At 47.3% G+C, this 19,562-nt stretch overlaps 1 protein-coding gene across 2 annotated transcripts in view; it reads left to right on the top strand.

Moving 5' to 3' along the window:
• Positions 1-19,562, top strand: part of BRDT (bromodomain testis associated) — a 2,469,968-nt gene that overhangs the window by 657,866 nt on the left and 1,792,540 nt on the right. For both annotated transcript variants that reach the window (XM_086953938.1, XM_086953937.1), the window contains one exon: positions 12,483-12,670. In XM_086953938.1, the coding sequence (XP_086810064.1) occupies positions 12,483-12,670 (188 nt within the window). The remainder of the gene's footprint in view (positions 1-12,482; positions 12,671-19,562) is intronic.

Here is a 19,562-nt window from a genome sequence, read left to right as displayed (position 1 = left end):
TTTTTTTGGTGGAATTTCTAGTTGAAGTACTGGACAGTGTAGCCTGTGGATATAGGCTGCATTATTTGTATTTAAATTCTCTCTTAAGTGTCTTTGCAGTGTCTGCATTATTTTGACAACTTAAGAGTATTTTTGATTGCCGGGGTCCACGCACATGGGCGGGACTATTCACTAGATTATGACTATAACAGAGATACAGAGATACCCCTACTACAGAACTGGAGTTACTGTTCTGTAGTAGGACAGAAACTACTCCTTCTGTCTTGACGGATCCTCTCTGAAAACGAGCTGCTGGGCTGAAACGGCCGACACCGCGCATGCGGACTGTTTATTGACCCGGAAGGAGTAATCGAGTCAGCAGCTCCCTGTGCAACCAGAAGAAGACGCGACAAGCACTTCCAGTGAGAACGCTGCGTTCCCGAGTAGGACCGCGTTGGAGTCGGAGGACCCCCGAGGGACTACTAGGTTGCGTGCGGTAAACTGGTGAGTGCGCATCGTCGTGAACTGATTTAATAGTTGCATAGCACGGGTAGAGGGATATTTGAACACCAGCAATTCACGCCCTTGTTCCGAGTGAAGTCTTCGTAATTCAAGGGCGGTGGCTTAAGTATTATTTTCCCCTCCAAATATGACATCGTCGGCGGAGGCATTAAAGAACCGGGAGGCACTGGCTGATGCTATGTTTGTTAATTTACCTGCAGTAAGACCAATTGCAGAAAATGTGAACAATAGCAACCCTAATATGGATCTCAAAGGGAAGCTGAAAAAAATGGAGAAACTGCTTAAGACTGAGATCACGAAGTGGTGGGAAAAGCGCTCACTTGAAAAATACTTGGAAGTGGGGAGAGTCCCAAGGGGTCTAAGGGTACTCATAGCACCTTCATTTGAGAACCCTAACCCCCTTATGTTGAAAGAGTGGGCCACTAACAACTTGGAAGCATCTAAAAATATGATCTGCATTTTAATAAAATACGCAGAAATTGACAGAAATGACATTCTTAAGGAAATTGAGGCACTAAATAATGAATTGGACACTCATAAGGAAACAGAATATATTAAGAAATATCGTGATGAAATAAACACTCGCTTGGATAAACATCAAGAAACCATCAGCCTGCGCAAACAGTACAAATTCGCCCGTGATAAACAGGATTATGAAACTGGGAGAATTTTTACGTTTGCGAGGAAATATGACACTATGAAAAGACAGGCAATGACACCTAAAGCTGCATCACCGATAATCAATGAAGGTGGTTCGGATGATGAACAATTAGCGGGCGGTTCTTCAGCTGTACCAACTCATTATGCGCCATCTGAGGAATTTTTTTTTTTAATCGAGGACAGGTTGAAAACTCTGCGACCAAAAACCCATCTGCAGCGGAACAAAAACGCAAATATTTAAACCGCAAATGCCACGAGAGGAGGAAATGCCGCAGGGAGAGGTTTCGCAAAAAGAGGCAGGGGCAAGAAGTGGTAGGATTGACGGAAGCAGACAACGCTTCCACCATGACCATCGACCGTGAATCTAGTAACAGTTACCACGAACATGAAGTCCACCACTGACTTGGATAACACTGTCATCAATTTATCTGAAGAAGACCTCTCTAAAGCAGAAATACAACTGTTGTCTTTAGGTCTTTCCTTCTGTCCGAAAAATGGTTACAATTATGTACAAACTAGGATTGACGTCTTCAAGTTTATTCGTAAGTTGAAGTTAAAAAAACATTTTAAACTTGCAAATGCACAAGAGAAAGCAACCACTATCAGTAGTTCCTTACATCCTTCTTCTGTGTTTCAAGTGGCAGATATGGGGGCACTGCAAACAGCCCATGAATTGGCGTTAGAGGAGAGTTTCACCAGCATCTGCACTCAAACAAAATGCGACAGAATTGGGATGAGCATCAATGCATCAAGTGAAACCCCATTTAAACCTAAATCCACATTCATGCCATTGATGCCAAAAGATGCAATTGACACTTTTAATGACATGATCACAGAGGATCTCAAGGCTTTGCAAATAAAGACTTCCAGAAAGAACAAAAGACATAAGTACTTAGAAAAACAATACTTCAACCTAATGAAAAAACTGAGGAGTAACTCCAATCTGATTATAAATAAGGCCGATAAAGGAGGTAATATCGTCATCTGGCCCAAAGACCTTTATATGGATGAAGCTAATCGCCATCTTTCTGACACTACATGTTACAGGAAGGGCAATTTTTGTGAAATTCGTAACCTTAAAGACAGCATCCAAAAAGAACTGCACCAATGGAAAAGGGAAGGTCTTTTAACCAAGCAAGAATTGGGGTATTTGAAAATTGGCCATCCACTGACCCCTACCTTGTACCTTATACCCAAAATCCACAAACAGGTGTCCCCTGTCCCAGGCCGGCCAATTATTTCGGCCCAAGGGAGCCTTATGGAGCCAATGTCAAAATATGTTGATTTCTTTTTGCAGAACTTTGTTGTGAGTCTACCTTCCTACATTAAGGACACAGGGCATTTCTTGTCTAAACTGAGAGAGGTGGAATGGAGAGATGGGTATATCCTGGTGGCCCTTGACATTTGCTCCCTGAACACCAGTATTGAACATACAGATGGTCTTAACGCTGTAAAGTATTATTTAAATCAACGTAACCTCATGTACAAAAATCATAATGACATGCTTGTTTCCATGATTAGGTTATTTTTAATGAACAATTACTTCTTATTTAATAAAGAGGTCTACCAGCAGTTAAGAGGGGTTGCCATGGGGGCATGTTTCTCTCCCACCTATGCGTGTCTCCATGTAGGGTGGTGGGAGGAACATGTCCTCAGGCATATCCCGGGTTTCGTCAATAATATCGTCCATTATTGGAGATTTATTGATGACATCTGTATGATTTGGAAGGGAGATGAAAGTTCTGCCACAGACTTTGTTAAGACCATAAACACCAACAGCCTTAACCTCTCGTTCACCAGTCAGATCAGCAAAACCAATATCCAATTCTTGGACGTTGATATTTATGTCCAACATAATGCCTTAGCCACCAGACTCCATAGAAAAAACACGGCTGGAAATTCTATTCTGCACGCCTCCAGTGCGCACCCTAAACATCTTATAAAAAGTATCCCTTACAGGGAATTCATACGGATGCGCAGAATATGCAGCTCAGAGTCAGACCTTTATGCCTGCCAGGATGAGGCCATTCAAAGATTTTTAAAGCAAGGTTATCTTATGGATGATCTTTTGGCAGCTAAAGATAAGGCCAATAGCACCAGCAGAGAGGAATCTTAGGGAGAGTCCATTGCAAATGTGAGCGTTGAGGCAGAAAGTCCCCCTAAACATGACATCAATACTGTTAGTTTAATCACTACCTTCAACACTGAGGAGAAAAAAATAAGGGGCATTCTTAAAAAACATTGGCCCATACTCCATACCGACATCAATTTGTCACCCTTACTACCTACAGAACCCTCTATCATTTTCAGGAGAGGACCCTCGATGAGAGATTGTTTAGTGAGAACTAGTCCAGAGGTGAATGAGAGTAAGGTGTGGGTTTCCAATAAAAGAGGCTTTCACAAATGTATTTCATGCAGAGCGTGACAGTTCGGGGTGAACACGGTGGAATTTCAGTCTCCATTCAATTCCATGCCTACACCAATCAGAGAACTGTATACATGTCGCACAGATCATGCTGTCTATGTATTAGAGTGCTCGTGTAAGCTTAAGTATGTGGGCAGTACTAAGTTACAGGTATTCAATCGCATATTACAGCATCTCAGGGCAATAGTTATCTCTGATGCAAATTACCCTGTTGCCCGACACTTTGAACTTGTACATGCCAAGAACTTGAATCACCTCACCTACTTTGTCATTGACTCCGTCCCCAAGAACATCCGGGGTGGGGATCGTGAGAAAACATTAAGACAACTAGAGAGCAAATACATTGTACTCTTAAACACCAGAATTCCAAATGGGCTAAATAGGGGGGAAGATTTACAAGTTTTCTTGTAAACTTGATAACATCACCCTGTCATGCAATTATCTGAGAAGGACCCTGTTTAATGCATTCCTTTCCCCTGACCTGTGTAACTTTCTTTTGTAGTGTTTCTCCCTTTTCTAAATGCATAGCATCATTAAGTTTCAGTTCATGTTCATATATAATTTCTGCCTAGTCTTGTTGAAGATATGTTTTCCTGATGGAAACATTAATTGTTGTTACTTAGTCACTATGGCTATAGTGAACTCACAGCATCAGCGGCAATGCCTTATAAATGTTTTTAACTGTGTTTGGTTGATAGCACTAGCGCAGGTACATTATGATACATGACATCTGTTGTTGTGATTTGGATCAAATCATTACATATATGTACATACTGCAAGTATTTTATGCACTTTAGAGCACTTGAGCACTGTTTATTAATAACATCTTATGGTTTTTTTTTCATCACTTAGGGACATGTTATCAGTAATTCGCACATAGGTTATGATTTGTGTGTAAATCTGATGAGGTAAAAAGAATAAGCTTATTTTTGCACCCCTTTGTACATACTCCTAAACCATTACACAGTTCAACATTGGGCTCAATCATGCACTTGCACTTTATTTTTCCGATATGCAAATTCGTTCAGATTTACAATGTTTATCTAAGAGGAAGTATTCTCAATAATATGAATTTACATTGTTTAGAATGAGCTCATAACGTGTACATATATTTTGTTTTATTGAGTTTGTACTCAATGCATATGTGCAGAGAAGTATTTTTTCTATGTCCCTTACCCATGTGACCTGATGTTATTGTTTCTACTTCTATGAGCACAGTATATAAACACCCCCATTGGTCATTTGAAGCCATGTGATCAAGGCCATTTTTTGACGGCCGAAACGAGTCATGCCGATGGCGAGGGAAAAATAAAGCCACTTTTTGATTCAACTTCTTGGTGTTATGGAGATCTGTACCTGATGGATGTGTGAGGAGTCACATTGCAGGACCTTGTTTCTATATAAATAAACATATATATATAAAAACATGCAATAGCAGCCAAATAACATCAGAGCTGAAATATGCTGTAAAGATTTTCCACCATACATGAATAATAAGCATTAGAAACATGAGAAACAACACCAAAGATTGTTTAGAAACTGTTTTAATGCTCAGAAAGCCGTAGAAATTCTCATAACTCACTGGAAGCATAGGAAGCTCCCAGGCTGCATTGCAAACACAGTCTAAAAAGACTGAAAAGCTAACCTGTAGCTGAATAGCAATAAACTGACACCGTGCCTTTAAGGCACTCATGACCCCCTGTATCTCACCATGCCCCAGGGGTGATAGTTAGGTCAGTTGTTCTTTCCGGCTCCTTCAGGAAGGATCCTGGTTACACAGCTCCACTAATTTCTGTTTTCTGACAGAAAATTACTTCACTTTGAACAACTTTTTCACTTACTTTGACATTTTACATCTAGTCAAATAAGGAACTGCCTTTTTCAGTCAGTTTACTGGGCTTTTTCAGTGAAAAATGCCTTCAATTTTTGATAAGTGTCCTTCTTGTGGTAACAAGAAAGCAAAATCAGACAACCACGATGTTTGTATCCTGTGTCTGCCTGAAGAACATGATCCAGGCACCTGTCCTCACTGCGAGCACCTGTCAGGAAGAACTCTCAAAGACAGGGAGAGAATTCCCATCTATGGCCTGGCTCATAGGTCATCCAGAGGAAGGTCTCCGGGGAAGAAGGGTTCCAAGAAGACTAAAACACCTTCAAAACACAGGTCTTCTATCCCTTCAGCCTCAGCTTCTGGCTTGGCGCTGAGGAAAGAACCACCGGTGGATCGTTTGGCGTCAAAAAGGCCGTTGACGGAGGGCTCGCCGTCGAAAAGAACAGGTATGTCGACGACGTCGAAGGATCCAATTCAGTCGTCGAGATCCCCTCCGTCGTCAACCGGGCGACGATCGGCGTCGAGAGATGTTACTCCGCCGCCGTCAACCGGGCGACGGTCGGCGTCGAGATCAAAGGCCCTTCCGCCGTCGTCAACCAGGCGACGATCGGCGTCGAGGGAGGTCACTCCTCCGCCGTCGTCATCCAGGCGACGACCGGCGTCTAGAAGTGTGACCCCTCCGCCGTCGTCCAAGAAGCAGCGTTCGGCGTCCAGGACCAAGACCCCTCCGCCGTCGACAGTAACTCGTCGATCAGCGTCCAGGACGCAGTCTCCGTCAGTGTCTCGTCGACGCTTGGCATTGAGGGTGCCCAATACCCCTCCGCCGTCGTCGCACAGGCACTCGACGTCGAGACAGAAGACTCCGTCAACGGCCAGTCCTCGCCGTTCGACATCGAGGCAGAGAGCTCCGTCGACGACTGGACATAGTCGTTCGACGTCGAGAGAGAAGCCTCCGTCGACGACTGGACATCGTCGTTCGACGTCGAGAGAGAGGGCTCCGTCGACGGCTGGTCCTCGCCGCTCGACGTCGAGAGACCATAGATCCTCACATAGACATTCGAGGTCGAGATTGTTTGACCCGCCGACTCCCCGAAGGCGTTTGGCGGCGAAGGAAGAACGCTCGACATCGAGGCATTCAGATGTGATCATGGTAACGGAGTCTGCTTCCTGTCATTCCTCTTCACGGTACTCTGGCTCCTCAACTAAACCTTCAAGGTCCAGAAGTCCTGTGCGCAGATCTCCTGAGCGTCTGCCAGATCCTTCGGCCGAGCAAGTCAGACTGTCACCTAGATGGTACAAGTCTTTGGACCATTGGCGAAATTCTGGGGCTACCAAACGTATGCAAGAATATCCCAGCCCACAGAATCTGGTAGAGGAGATGGACAAGCGTAGTCCTCCCAGGCGCAAATCACCTGTGTGAACACCAACCAGATCTCCCAGAAGATCCCGATCTCCCAGAAGAAGACCTCGGTCAGAAGATCGGATCAGGTCTCGCTCTCCTAGACGGGAGGAGCGTTCAAAAAGATTGTGGGAGCGGAGACACAGTGCTCACCGTAGACTTCGACGAATTCCGTCTACTTCATCTACCACTTCTACCAGGTCGTCCAAGAGGGACTACTCCCCTACGTTGACGGACAGTCCTACGTCCAGATCCTCGCCAGTGGATGACATTGGCACGTATCTGGATGTCCTGCAAAGAGGAGCACTGAAACTGAACATTGAAATGTCTGTCCCTCAGGTAACAACAACAGTCATTTTTGAGACTTTACACAAGAAAGCTATCTCCCGTCCACTGTTGCCTTTAGTCCCGGGGATTATGGATCCTGTCAAAGAGGTTTTCCTAACTCCAGCGGCTATCAGAGCGGTGCCAGCCCACATTCAGAAAAAATACAAACTGGCATCTTCTGACCCGGTTTTTGTAACATCTGACCCTCCAGCACACTCTGTAATTGTGGCAGCGGCGAGGAAGACGCACGCAGTCGCTGGTTCCTCTTAAGTCCCACCAGACAAGGACAGCAAATCTCAAGACTCCTGGGGTCGCGAGGTTTGCAACTCAGCTGTTTCCGCTCTTAAGGTTTCTAGTGCGGCTGCGCTTCTGGGTCGATACGACAGAGCCTTATGGGACTCCATGGAAAGGTTCAAATCCAAACTGCCAAAGGAAGACAGCAGGATTTTGAAGAGACTGTGACAGAAGGATGTCTGGTGGCGAATCAGATAAGCACGGCTGCGGATGGTGCAGTACTTGCGGCGCATTCCTATTCACATGGGGTTTGTGCCAGAAGGTTGGCCTGGTTGCGCCTTACAGGTCTGAAGCCGGATGCTCAGCATCGCATCCTTAATCTCCCCTTTTCGGGTTCCACTCTCTTCGGGGAACATGCTGACGAAGAGATGACCCGAATGAAGACGGAACTAGATACAGTGAAAGCGGTGGGTTTGGAGAAGAAAAAAGAATTCAAACGCCGCTTCAAGACCAACAGGGGGAGAGGGGCTCAACAGAGGGTTCAAACCCCTCAGTGGTCCCAAAGTAAGAACCAGGGGAAACCCCAGTTTCGAGGCAAACCCAGCAGAGGTAGAGGAGGTCACCAACAATCCTCTAACACCACAAGAGGAGGAAAGGCTTGAGCAGTGGCTTCCTCTGGCGCCGTTACCCACTCCAGTGGGAGGAAGTGCTTCACAACACCTTACAGAGTGGGTCAGCATCACAAAGGATCAGTGGGTGCTGAATATAATGCGCAATGGATACAAGCTACGTTTCCGTGCGCCTCCGAAGAGCATTCCTCCAAAGAGCTCTTGCCCTCACCAGCTAAGCTTGCTCCGAAGAGAGGTGAAAGTCCTACTGCAAAAAAGAGCGATAGAGGAGGTTCCTCCCGCTCTAAGAGGAAAGGGAGTTTACTCCAGATACTTTCTTGTCCCCAAAAAAGATCAGGTGAACAAGTTCAGACCAATACTCGATCTACGACTATTAAACAAAGTCATCGTCAAAGAAAAGTTCCGCATGTTAGCGCTTCACCAAATATGTCCACATCTTCAAGCCGGAGATTGGATGTGTTCGGTGGATCTGCAAGATGCGTACTTTCACATCCCAATTGCTCAACAACATTGCAAGTACTTGAGGTTTGTCGTAGGGTTCAAGCACTACCAGTACAAGGTGTTACCCTTCGGTCTCAAGTCCGCACCACGAGTCTTCACCAAATGCATGGCAGTGGTGGCGCCTTTTCGTCACAAAAAGGGACTCTTCATCTACCCATACCTGGACGACTGGCTCCTAAAAGGCCCATCTCCGGTACAGGTAACGCACGATCTACAACTGTGCCTGCACCAGCTACACAGGCTCGTCCTCCATGTGAACCTGGAGAAGTCAGTCCAGCGGCATACACAGTCCATCCACTACTTAGGCTCCGTTCTGGACACAAGCTTGGGAAAAGTGTTTCCTTCGGAGGAGAGACTTTTTTCCATGAGTCAGAAATGTGGGGTTCTGCTAGAGTCTCGGCTTCCAACAGCCCGACAAGTAGCATCCCTGCTGAGTTCCATGGCGTCCTGTATTTTTCTCATCCCAAACGCCAGGCTGAGAATGCGTCCTCTACAACAGGCTCTAGAGGACCAGTGGGACCAAGCGACAGGATGCTGGGAAGATCGTATCACTCTTTCCCAAGCAACGAAAGATGCCATCAAATGGTGGACTCGGAGAAAGAATGTACTGGTGGGGGTACCGTTATACCAACCCTTTCCATCCCAGTCTATAGTGACGGATGCCTCCCTGCAAGGCTGGGAAGCACACATGGGTCCGCTTCAAATTCAAGGCCAGTGGTCTGCGCAGGAGCAGACATACCACATCAACATGCTGGAGTTCAGAGCGGTATTCCTGGCTCTCAAAGCTTTCTTTCCAGTGATAGAGTCCAACTCAGTCCTAGTTAAGACGGACAATACGACCACCATGTTCTATCTGAACAAACAAGGAGGCACAAGATCTCGCCCACTCTCTCGAGAGGCTCAGACAATCTGGCATTGGCTTCTCTCTCGAGGCCTCACAGTAGTGGCAGTGCACCTTCCGGGCGAGTTGAACGTAAAAGCAGACGCACTCAGCAGGCACTTCGAAGATCAGCCAGACTGGGTGCTAAACGACGAAGTAGTAGAAGAGCTTTTTCGTTGCTGGGGTCGTCCATCCATAGACTTGTTTGCAGATGATGAAAACGCCAAATGCCACGCCTTCGCGTCCAGGTTCCACCGGCCAGGAACGCAGGGGAATGCTCTACTGATGGATTGGTCAGGGACATTCGCATACGCGTTTCCTCCCCTGGCTCTGATTCCGAGAGTAGTTTCCAAGCTCCTCAGGTCGAACATGGAAATGATCCTGAAAGCTCCGGATTTGCCGCGGCAGTGGTGGTACCCGGACCTTCTACATCTGTCTGTGTGTCCACACAAACGACTCCCTTGCAGGCCGGACCTGTTGAGCAAGATGAACGGGAGTATAATGCATCCCAACCTCCCATCATTGAACATAACAGCATGGCTCCTGAGGTCCTGCAATATAGACATTTGAACTTGCCTCCCGAATGCATGAAAATTTTAAAGGAGGCTAAGAGACATCCCACGAGAGCGTCCTATGCGTTCAAGTGGAAAAGGTTTTACTTGTGGTGTAGGGATCATCACTTAGATCCGACTAAAGGGCAGGAGGACGTCATCTTGCCATACCTCCTTTCCCTGGCAACTGCTGGTTTAAAGTACACTTCTATTAGAGTGCATTTGTCAGCCATAGTAGCATACAGAAAATCGCCTGATCAGATTTCTTTCTTTCAGGTTCCAGTGGTTAAGGACTTCCTCCAGGGGTTGAAAAAAGTGTATCCCCCTGTGCGAAATCCTTCTCCTCCATGGGAATTAAACCTGGTTCTATCCAGGTTAATGTCACCTCCTTTCGAGCCCATCCGCAAGGCCTCCTTGCAACATCTCTTGGAAGGCATCCTTTTTGGTGGCGATTACCTCTGCGCGCAGAGTAAGCAAGATACAAGCGCTCTGTGCGAAGGAACCATATACTGTTTTCCACCACAACAGAGTAGTCCTTAGGGCTCATCCATCTTTCTTGCCTAAAGTCATTTCTGATTTTCATATAAATCAGTCCATTTCCCTCCCTTCTTTTTTTCCAAATCCTATGACCCCAGCCGAGCGGTCACTTCACTCCTTAGATCTTAGGAGATTGCTCAAGTTTTATTTGGAAAAGACTAAAGGGATTAGGAAAACAAATCAGCTGTTTGTGAACTATGGTTCAATGAGGACAGGTTTTCCAGCGGCCAAGAGGTCCATCTCCAGATGGATTGTCTCTTGCATTAAATTGGCCTATCAGCTTGCAGGCAAGCCTTTGTTGGTGTCACCCAAAGCGCATTCCACTAGAGGGAAAGCCGCTACAGTAGCTTTTTTGCATGACATTCCAATGTCAGAAATATGCAAGGCTGCAACCTGGAAATCGGTTCATACCTTTACGAGGCATTACTGTCTCGAATCTGATTCCAGGGCCGATACTCAAGTAGGGCAAGCCTCCTTGAGGAATCTGTTTGGGTAGCCTATAGCCTACTCAAACCTGTTGTTGAGATTACTGTCTTATCATTCCTTTGCCCGCAGGGAAGAGGAGAGGCTCGCTATTCTATTCTAATGCTTATGACTATTGATGAGGATCCCCTGGAAGAGAAGGATTAGTTACTTACCTGTAATCCTAGTTCGCTTCCAGGGGTATCCTCCTCAAAGTCATAAGCAACCCTCCCGCCTCCCCGGGCAAAGGATACCCTTTAATAAGGAGATATTGTTAACCTATTTGTTACTGGGTTTGTTTTCAGTCTCCGAAAAGAACTGACCTAACTGTCACCCCTGGGGCATGATGGAATACAGGGGGTCATGAGTGCCTTAAAGGCACGGTGTCAGTTTATTGCTATTCAGCTACAGGTTAGCTTTTCAGTCTTTTTAGACTGTGTGTTTGCAATGCAGCCTGGGAGCTTCCTATGCTTCCAGTGAGTTATGAGAATTTCTACTGCTTTCTGAGCATTAAAACAGTTTCTAAACAATCTTTGGTGTTGTTTCTCATGTTTCTAATGCTTATTATTCATGTATGGTGGAAATTCTTCACAGCATATTTCAGCTCTGATGTTATTTGGCTGCTATTGCATGTTTTTATATAAATATGTTTATATATATATATATATATATATATATATATATTATATATATATATATATATATGTGTGTGGGGCACATATAATATAGTGTTTCCGGGGTTCCGCACATGGGCGGGAATATTCTAATGCTTATGACTTTGATGAGGATACCCCTGGAAGAGAACTAGGATTACAGGTAAGTAATCCGTCTTGTTCGCGCTGTACAAAACTCTTTAAATAAATAAAAATAAAAATACCTAACCAATTAGTTTTTCAAAGCTGTGACCCATTCCACACTGCATTTATGTTACATTGGGCTTCCTACATTTCCTGGCATGTTCATTGAATTTGTTGGGATAGCCAAAGGCTCAAGATCATTAAAGGTAGTCCTGCTCATTTCCTTCATAGAACAAGGCGGACAGTGTATCAACACAGGTACTTATTCCAGCCAGCCTCTAGGTTGAAACTGGTTCACTTCCTATGTTACTATGTCTCATATCCTCATATTTTCCCCTACCTCGGGCAATGTAATTAAAGCTATGTCTGCAGTGGAATTTGAGAACCCATTGGGACCAAAATTCTGGCAGTCTATTGGTTCTTCTGTTTGTCTCAGAAATTGAACATTGATCTAAAATGGTGATCCAAAACACAACTTTCTGGTGAGAGAACAGACTCAATGCCACCCCTTTAAGTAATGGGTGATCTAAGGAAAGATTGATTACCCATTAGAATAAGCATTGCAAATGTAAGAAACATTCTTCACGTTGTAGAGCTCTTTTCATATTGGTAACCAAAATTAAATATTGGAATCCCTTATACAAATAAGTACTTTTTCAAAAGAGAAAAAAGCTACTTTAGATTTAAGAAATCAAAAATACTGTTAGTTTGTTTCATCAGGATTCATATATTGTTCTTTGTTATTTAGTGATTCAAAGAGATGCTGTTGGAAGAAGTTCCATTTCGAAGGATGCACATTTATTAAAAAAGTTGCCTGATCGAGTGCTTCAGCATCCAGTACTTTCATCTAGTGCATCTACTCAACGAACAACTCTTGTCCCTTTATCTATTTCACCTTCAGCTAATTTAATACCGATTATGATGGCAGTGACAAAGGTAAGACTTGCTCAGTTCTAACAAGCATAATAACTGAACATCCTGTACTTTTCTGCTACATTCTCGAAGGTGGTGTTCTTTCAGGTGCTCAATCGTGTGTTCATTCCCTGGCCTTACCTTCTCTCATTTTTAGGTCGAGCTGGTGGAGCAATGTGAAGCATTGCATCCAGCGAAGTATCTATTGTTGGCCACTTCCTGGGAATCTGAGACAGGGGATGTGCACGCGCAAGCCCGCTGCGATTTCACCTATTGGGCACGCACGCCCAGCCCGGAGCTGTGCACATCTCCTGTCTCACATTCACAGTAAGTCAGCCTCTCGCCTCTCTCAATCACGCACACACAGCCACACTCGCGCATGCACACACAAACGCATGCACACACAGGCACGCGCGCACACACACACACACACACTGCATACACACATGCCCCCCTCCCCTTAAACAGACACACGCACACACAGACACACTCTTAACACACACAACCCCCCCCCACTCACCGGGCTCTTTCCGCGTGTCCCTTGGCAGCCAGCATTCAGCGTGCAGGGTTCCAGGACGTTCTCCCGGCAGTTCCTTCCTGTTTCTTTGCAGGCCCCGCCCACATCCCAACGAAGGCTGCCTGACTTCCGCTATGCATAGCAGGTAGCATTAGCACCTCATTGTTTTCTTAAGTGTTTGGCCTCTGCACAGTTAACGCGTTCGGTTTGGACCGCCCTAGCGTTACAACGGGCGCTGTGTTGATTGTAGACCTTTAGACCTTTAGACCTTGCTGGTACTTAAACAATATTTTTTTATGCAATTATCCTGTTCTGATGTACTGCAGCCAGAGCGGAGGGGGCAGTAGTGCCTTGTTTAGACGGGAAGGGGACAGCAATTTGCACAATTTATTTAATCTCTGGTTAATAACCATGCATCAGGTTTGTTTCTGGCAGGGAGGAAAGGACTGTTAAAGGAGAAAGCGCGGGGATTCTTTTTAACAAGCCCGTCCGTAATTCCTGCACAGGCCTGGTCTCCACGTGAGGTCCGCTTCCTTATGCAGATCCAGGCTTGGATGGATTTCAACGGACCATGCTGTTAATACAACACACCACATCCAGAACAGACGCAGCAAGCGGCCCCTTCTAAAGAGGCGGAAAATAACTCCGTCTGTAAACTGCTGACATCGAGCGCACGTATCAATTCCCTTCAAAGAGGCACCGGTGAGCCGGATGGAACTGACTCCGCGTGATGTCATCAATGGCGGACGGCGCTGGGACCAAAGCCTTTGTCTGGCCGGATGTGTTATTGCTCTGGGCTTGACGCCCGGAGATGTGGATACGCTGGGAACTGATGCACTAGGGAGGTAATTAAGGCAATGCATTCTGAAAATGGTCTGCATTGCTGATTTCTCAATGCAGAGGTTGTGAACCAGGATTGAGTGGATGCGTGTGGTGTAACAACTCAAGCAAGCTGAAAAGACATATTAAGATATGAAAGCGCTGGGCCTCGCGCCTGGATAGCTGCGCTCTAGTTGTAAGGTCAGTTCTCTGTGCGTACCTGAACGACACATGGGATCACCTATGGGACTGACATTGGACGTCTGGGTTCTGGTGCAAGGGCTTCCATCTGATGCATACAATTCAGTCCCGGGATTGCAGTATGACACACAGAATCTGATCCCAAAGATTTCAGCCCCTTCACCCTCACACCCCCTCACTCACCCTCACCCACCCTCACAAACCCCCTCACCCTCACAAACCCCCTCACACCTGCAAACCCTCACACCCCTTCACCCTCACACACCCTCACACCCTCGCACCCCCTCACATCTTCCCTCACCCACCCTTGCCCTCACACCCCATCACCCCCCCTCACTCCCCCTCACTCCCCCTCACTCCCCCTCACCCTCTCGCCCCCTCTCACACCCTCATACCCCCTCACCCTCCCTCACCCTCATACCCACTCACCCTCACACACCCTCATACCCCCTCACACTCAGCCTCACACCCCCTCTCACACCCCCTCACCCTCCCTCACACCCCCTCACACCCCCTCACCCTCCCTCACACCCCCTCACCCTCCCTCACACCCTCCCTCACACCCTCTCACCCTCACACACCTTACACCCCCTCATGATAAAGCATAGCATAGCATAGCAAAACATAGCATAGCATAACATAGCATAGCATAACAAAGCATAGCATAGCATAGCAAAGCATAGCATAGCAAAACACAATACAACAAAACATATCATAGCATAACAAAGCATAGCATAGCATAACAAAGCATAGCATAGCATAACAAAGCATAGCATAGCATAACAAAGCATAGCATAACAAAGCATAGCATAGCATAACAAAACATAGCATAGCAAAACATAGCATAGCATAACAAAACATAGCATAACAAAGCATAGCAGAACAAAACATAGCGTAGCATAGCATAACAAATCAAAGCATAGGATAGCAAAACATAGCATAACAAAACATAGGATAGCTAAACAAAACCTAACCTAGCATAGCATACAGCATCACTCAGCACCACCACAACATCACTCAGGGTCACCACAACATCACTAAAGGCCACAGCATCACTTGTTCGCCACCACATCACTCAGCGCCACCACAGCATCAATCTGTGCAACCATTCAACAACAACTGGTTCAAATATGTTCTCTCAATGTTTCAAGCTTTATTTCAAATGTAACAAAAATATAATATTTCACTTTTGTTCTTGGATTTTCGTCACAATAAAATACATTGAACATAATCTTCACAAAAATTATTTACAAAAGTTTAAGCTACAATAACTTTTATTTAAGTATTAATAAAAAAAATTAAAAACCATTGTTATTTGTAATATCAATGCATGTAAGTCACGGAAATACAACACATATTGCATTACAAATGCTATTGGTGTCACATTTGCGAAAGTTATAACTATTGGCATTGTAAATGACAAAGCTATTAATTTCGCAATTTTTAAAAACAAAACATGAATAAAAAATGTCATTTACAATACCAATAGCTCACACTTTCCTAATGCGAACCCTATTGCATTGCAAATGCTTATTTAACTGGGGTGAACCATAACCTCATGTTATATCTGATGAAACCACTTTTTAATATGATCTCTTAGGATATACAAACCTCCCAATTGGGGTTACATCAGAATGTATACACTCCCTGAAGTTGTAGCAGCCCACAAATCTCCTACCCATTTTTAGGTCAAAGCCTATTAGAAAGCGTTGCTGTCTGATTTACTAACGACAGCTTGGGGACATTTTGAAAGGTTCCTCAGAATGTATTCCGCTCATTGCTTATCATTTGGTTGTAGTTTGTAACTCACATTTGAATTGTTTTCTGTTGGCTGGCTATATTTATTTTAGACTGTCCAGCTTGAGATTGTCCCTTTCCTTGCCCAAACCCTATTTACTCTATTCTTCTACCAGTACTGCATTTCTGTCAACAGTCCTTTAAATCTTGTTCTTATCTTGTCACATTTGCTGTGCATTTAAAGACAGAGGTCAGATGTCAGGCTCTGTCTTTTAGGGAAACTCGTGTTTCTTTTTCCAACTTCCAAGTGAAAGGATTTATGTGACAATCATGCACACTACCGTGGAAGTGCTTGACGAAGGCTTAGCAATGTTTTTTTTTTCTCGCACACAACAAAATGTAGATGTCTGTAAATGAACTCTGCAGACATTTTGGTATATATCACAATTATAAAAGCACAAATAAAGCCCATTTTTTGATAATTCTTAAGTGTGGTAGAACAAATATGGGGGGGCGTGGCCAAGCGCTGAAGATGGCGGACGCGTCTTGCTAATGCTCTGTAGTGAATCCCCTGTTTATCCTTTGCATCCTCTGGGATTGGTGGTGTTCACTGCCTTAGCCCGCATCTGCAATGCCTGTGAGATTCGGCGGCACCTGGTGAGGGCCTCCCGAGCCCCGATGGCCATTTGTGACAGCCCCAGGCGCTGCTGCCTGTAACTCTGCGGGAGCCGGGTCCCAGCAGGGTCCGTGAGGTGTTCGCCCGTACCTGGCTACATTCAAACCTCACAATGGCCCCTGCGGAGAACTTGAAACTGACATGCTCTGCTGCCCCCTGAGTTGGCGGCTCCCTGGAGAGGGCAAGGCTTGACACCGGCGCCGTTCTACAAGGACGTGGACGCCACGTTTGAGCCTACTCTGGCCAGCACCTGCCACGCAGGCCTGAGCTGCGGTGAAGGGTGCTGTTCCCGCCGGCGGCCTGGTGACGGTTGGCCGGGCCTTGGCAGAGCAGGTAGGCCTATAACCTGTGATTGCGGCACCTGCTCGGCGTTGGGGGGCCACAGGAGTCGATCGGGCCTAGGGCCCCCTGTCTAGACACGGAGCGGGGGTTTCCGTGTGGCTTCTGGGGCGAGCTCCGGGGCTGGTGCTTTGGCGTGTAATGGCGGGAGGCCCGAGGATTGGCTGGGCCTAGGGCCCCCACCGGGGTGCTGCGGTGATTGTGATTGTGGAGGCGGGCTGCCGATTGCGGCTGTTGGTACTGCCCTGTGATGGGGAGCCGCAGGGGTCTTTCGTACCTAGGGCCCCCACCTGGACTCTGCGCACACTCTGTGACATGCCTGCTGTGCTGGGCTTATGGGCGGATCCTGCGGCATTTGGGCTGGTGTGGGGGGCCATGGGGGTTGGTCGGGCCTAGGGCCCCTCACCTGAAACAGTCGGGGTATTAGGAGTTGCCTTGAACCTGCACTGCTCCATCCTTTGGAACCCCCGGCTCCTCTGCAGCGGCCTCCCTTTGGGGCCTAGATCTGTGAAGCAGTATTGCGTGATGTGTGTTGAACTGGCCTGTGAGACGGCTCCGGATCTACACGGGGATTCCTCCCCATCCTCCCTTTCTTGACATAGGGCTGGAGCTCCTCTTGGTCCAATTTAGCCCTACCTGTTGTAGACTTTGCCTGCCTGCTCTTGTGGAGGGGTCCGCTGCTGCAGAGGGCCCGTACAGTGTTGCTGCAGCTGATCAGGCGGTGGGGGCCACGGGGGTCGGTCGGGCCCAGGGCCCTCACTTGTCTGTGGAGGTGTTGTGTAGGCTTGGCTTGGTGTGGTCCGGGGCCACCGTTATGGTGAAGGTCCTACGTCAGCAAGGGGCCTTCCTCAAAGCCTGTGCGGGAAAAAGGGGTTCCCCCTCATTCCAGCCCATTGATAGGGGTAACGCCTGGAGACGAGGGCGCATCGTGGGGCTCTACCTGTGTGGTTTCTGGAGGCAGCCAGCCCAGACGGCTCCGGTGACATACCACTGGACCACAGTGCGGCCATTGACTCAATAGAAGCGCTGCCTGGTGGAAATACAGAGGCCGCTGGGGCTTGACGTCCTTACCTCACTCCCTATGCGGAGTGCCCAGCAGATTGTTATGGGTCGCCTATGAAATAATACCAACCGGGATGCTGACCCCGGGGGCCTTTACGCTCCTCTGTGCTGACCAGCACAAACTCTCCGAGAGGGTCCGCAAAACAGAGACAGCTCTGGCGAACCTCCAGCTCCGCTCTCGAAGCTGCCAATCTGCACTACAAGATCTGCTCGACCGTATGTGCAGCCTGGAAGTGAAGGTGGATGACGCTGAAGGACGATTGCGCTGTAATAATGTTCGCGTGGTTGGTCTGCTGGAGGGGGCGGAGGGTCGAGAGCCGGAGGCCTTCACAGAGGCCTGGATAAGAAGCCTGATGCCCTCCGGGTCGCTCTCCATGCAATTCGTAGTGGAGCGGGCTCACAGGGTACCTGCCCGCAGGCCTGCCCCGCGTGCCCGCCCTCACCCTTCCTGTTCCGCGTAATGAACTTCAGAGACAGAGATGTTATCCTTCGGGAGCTTGGCAAGCACCCCGGCCCTAAGATACAGAATGCTGCAGTTTCCCTCTTCCCGGATTACAAGGCCCTTGTTCAGCGGAGACAAGCCACCCTCAGTACAGTGAAGAAGCAGCTTCGGGACCTAGACCTCCGCTACTCTCTACCCTTCCCTGCTCGTCTGCGAGTCATCCGAGACGGTAATACCCAGTATTTCGACTCCCCCACAGAGGCCTAGGACTTGCTCGAGGAACAAGGGCTGGTGGTGACACCCAAATCGACGGAGGAATCCAGCTCACATGAACGCTCCCGCCGAGGCCGACGCGAGAACAGGAACATAGGCACAAGTCCAGTCGTGGCCGTCCCGAACCCTGTCCGGATCAGACTGGAGCGTCAGGAGTCCCTGCAGACGGTGGTGGCCCTCCAGTCCACCAGATCTTCGTCCCTGACAAGATCAGCTGGCTTCTTGTCAAAATCGGGAGGTTCTAGCTCCACACCTGAGTGGTCCATGGACACAGACTCTCCCCCGCTTCTGGACATTACCCCTCAGACAGCAGATGGCAAATTATGAGCCTGGCCTTCACTAGGGAATTATGTAAAGCGAAGTTGTCACTGCCCTGCCTCCTGTTTATTTGGATTAACTAAGGGGGATTTCTCTTATACTAACTCTTCGGCCTCTCCCTTCCTGGCTCTGCTCTTCTCTTTCCACCTCTTACTTGCTCTATAATACTGGTGCTTCCCCCCAGAAGTCTTATAACGATGCTCGTTCTGTTGCCATGATATGGCTTACTTGTTTGGGTGGTTCCCCCGTTGGGAGGTTGCTCCTGTACAGTTTCAAGGTTTTTTTATGGACTTGTATTATTATTTCCTTAACCCCCCATGTGTCGCTGCGCCCACAGACCTGCCTTCACACACCGCCATCCTTACAGACCTGCTGCCTCTACGTCCTTCCCATCCAAGGGGGTCCACTAAACGGGGGGTCCCACAGCACACGGGCAGGACACACTGATCTCACTTGCCCCGATGACTGATCCTAACGTCATAACCTGGAAAGTCAGGGGCATCCAAACACCCTCTAAGCAATACGCCATTTA

This window comes from Lissotriton vulgaris, chromosome 1_1 (genome assembly GCF_964263255.1).
Source record: "Lissotriton vulgaris chromosome 1_1, aLisVul1.2, whole genome shotgun sequence".
Taxonomy (NCBI): Eukaryota; Metazoa; Chordata; class Amphibia; order Caudata; family Salamandridae; genus Lissotriton; species Lissotriton vulgaris.
This window is presented reverse-complemented; position numbering and strand designations above follow the sequence as displayed.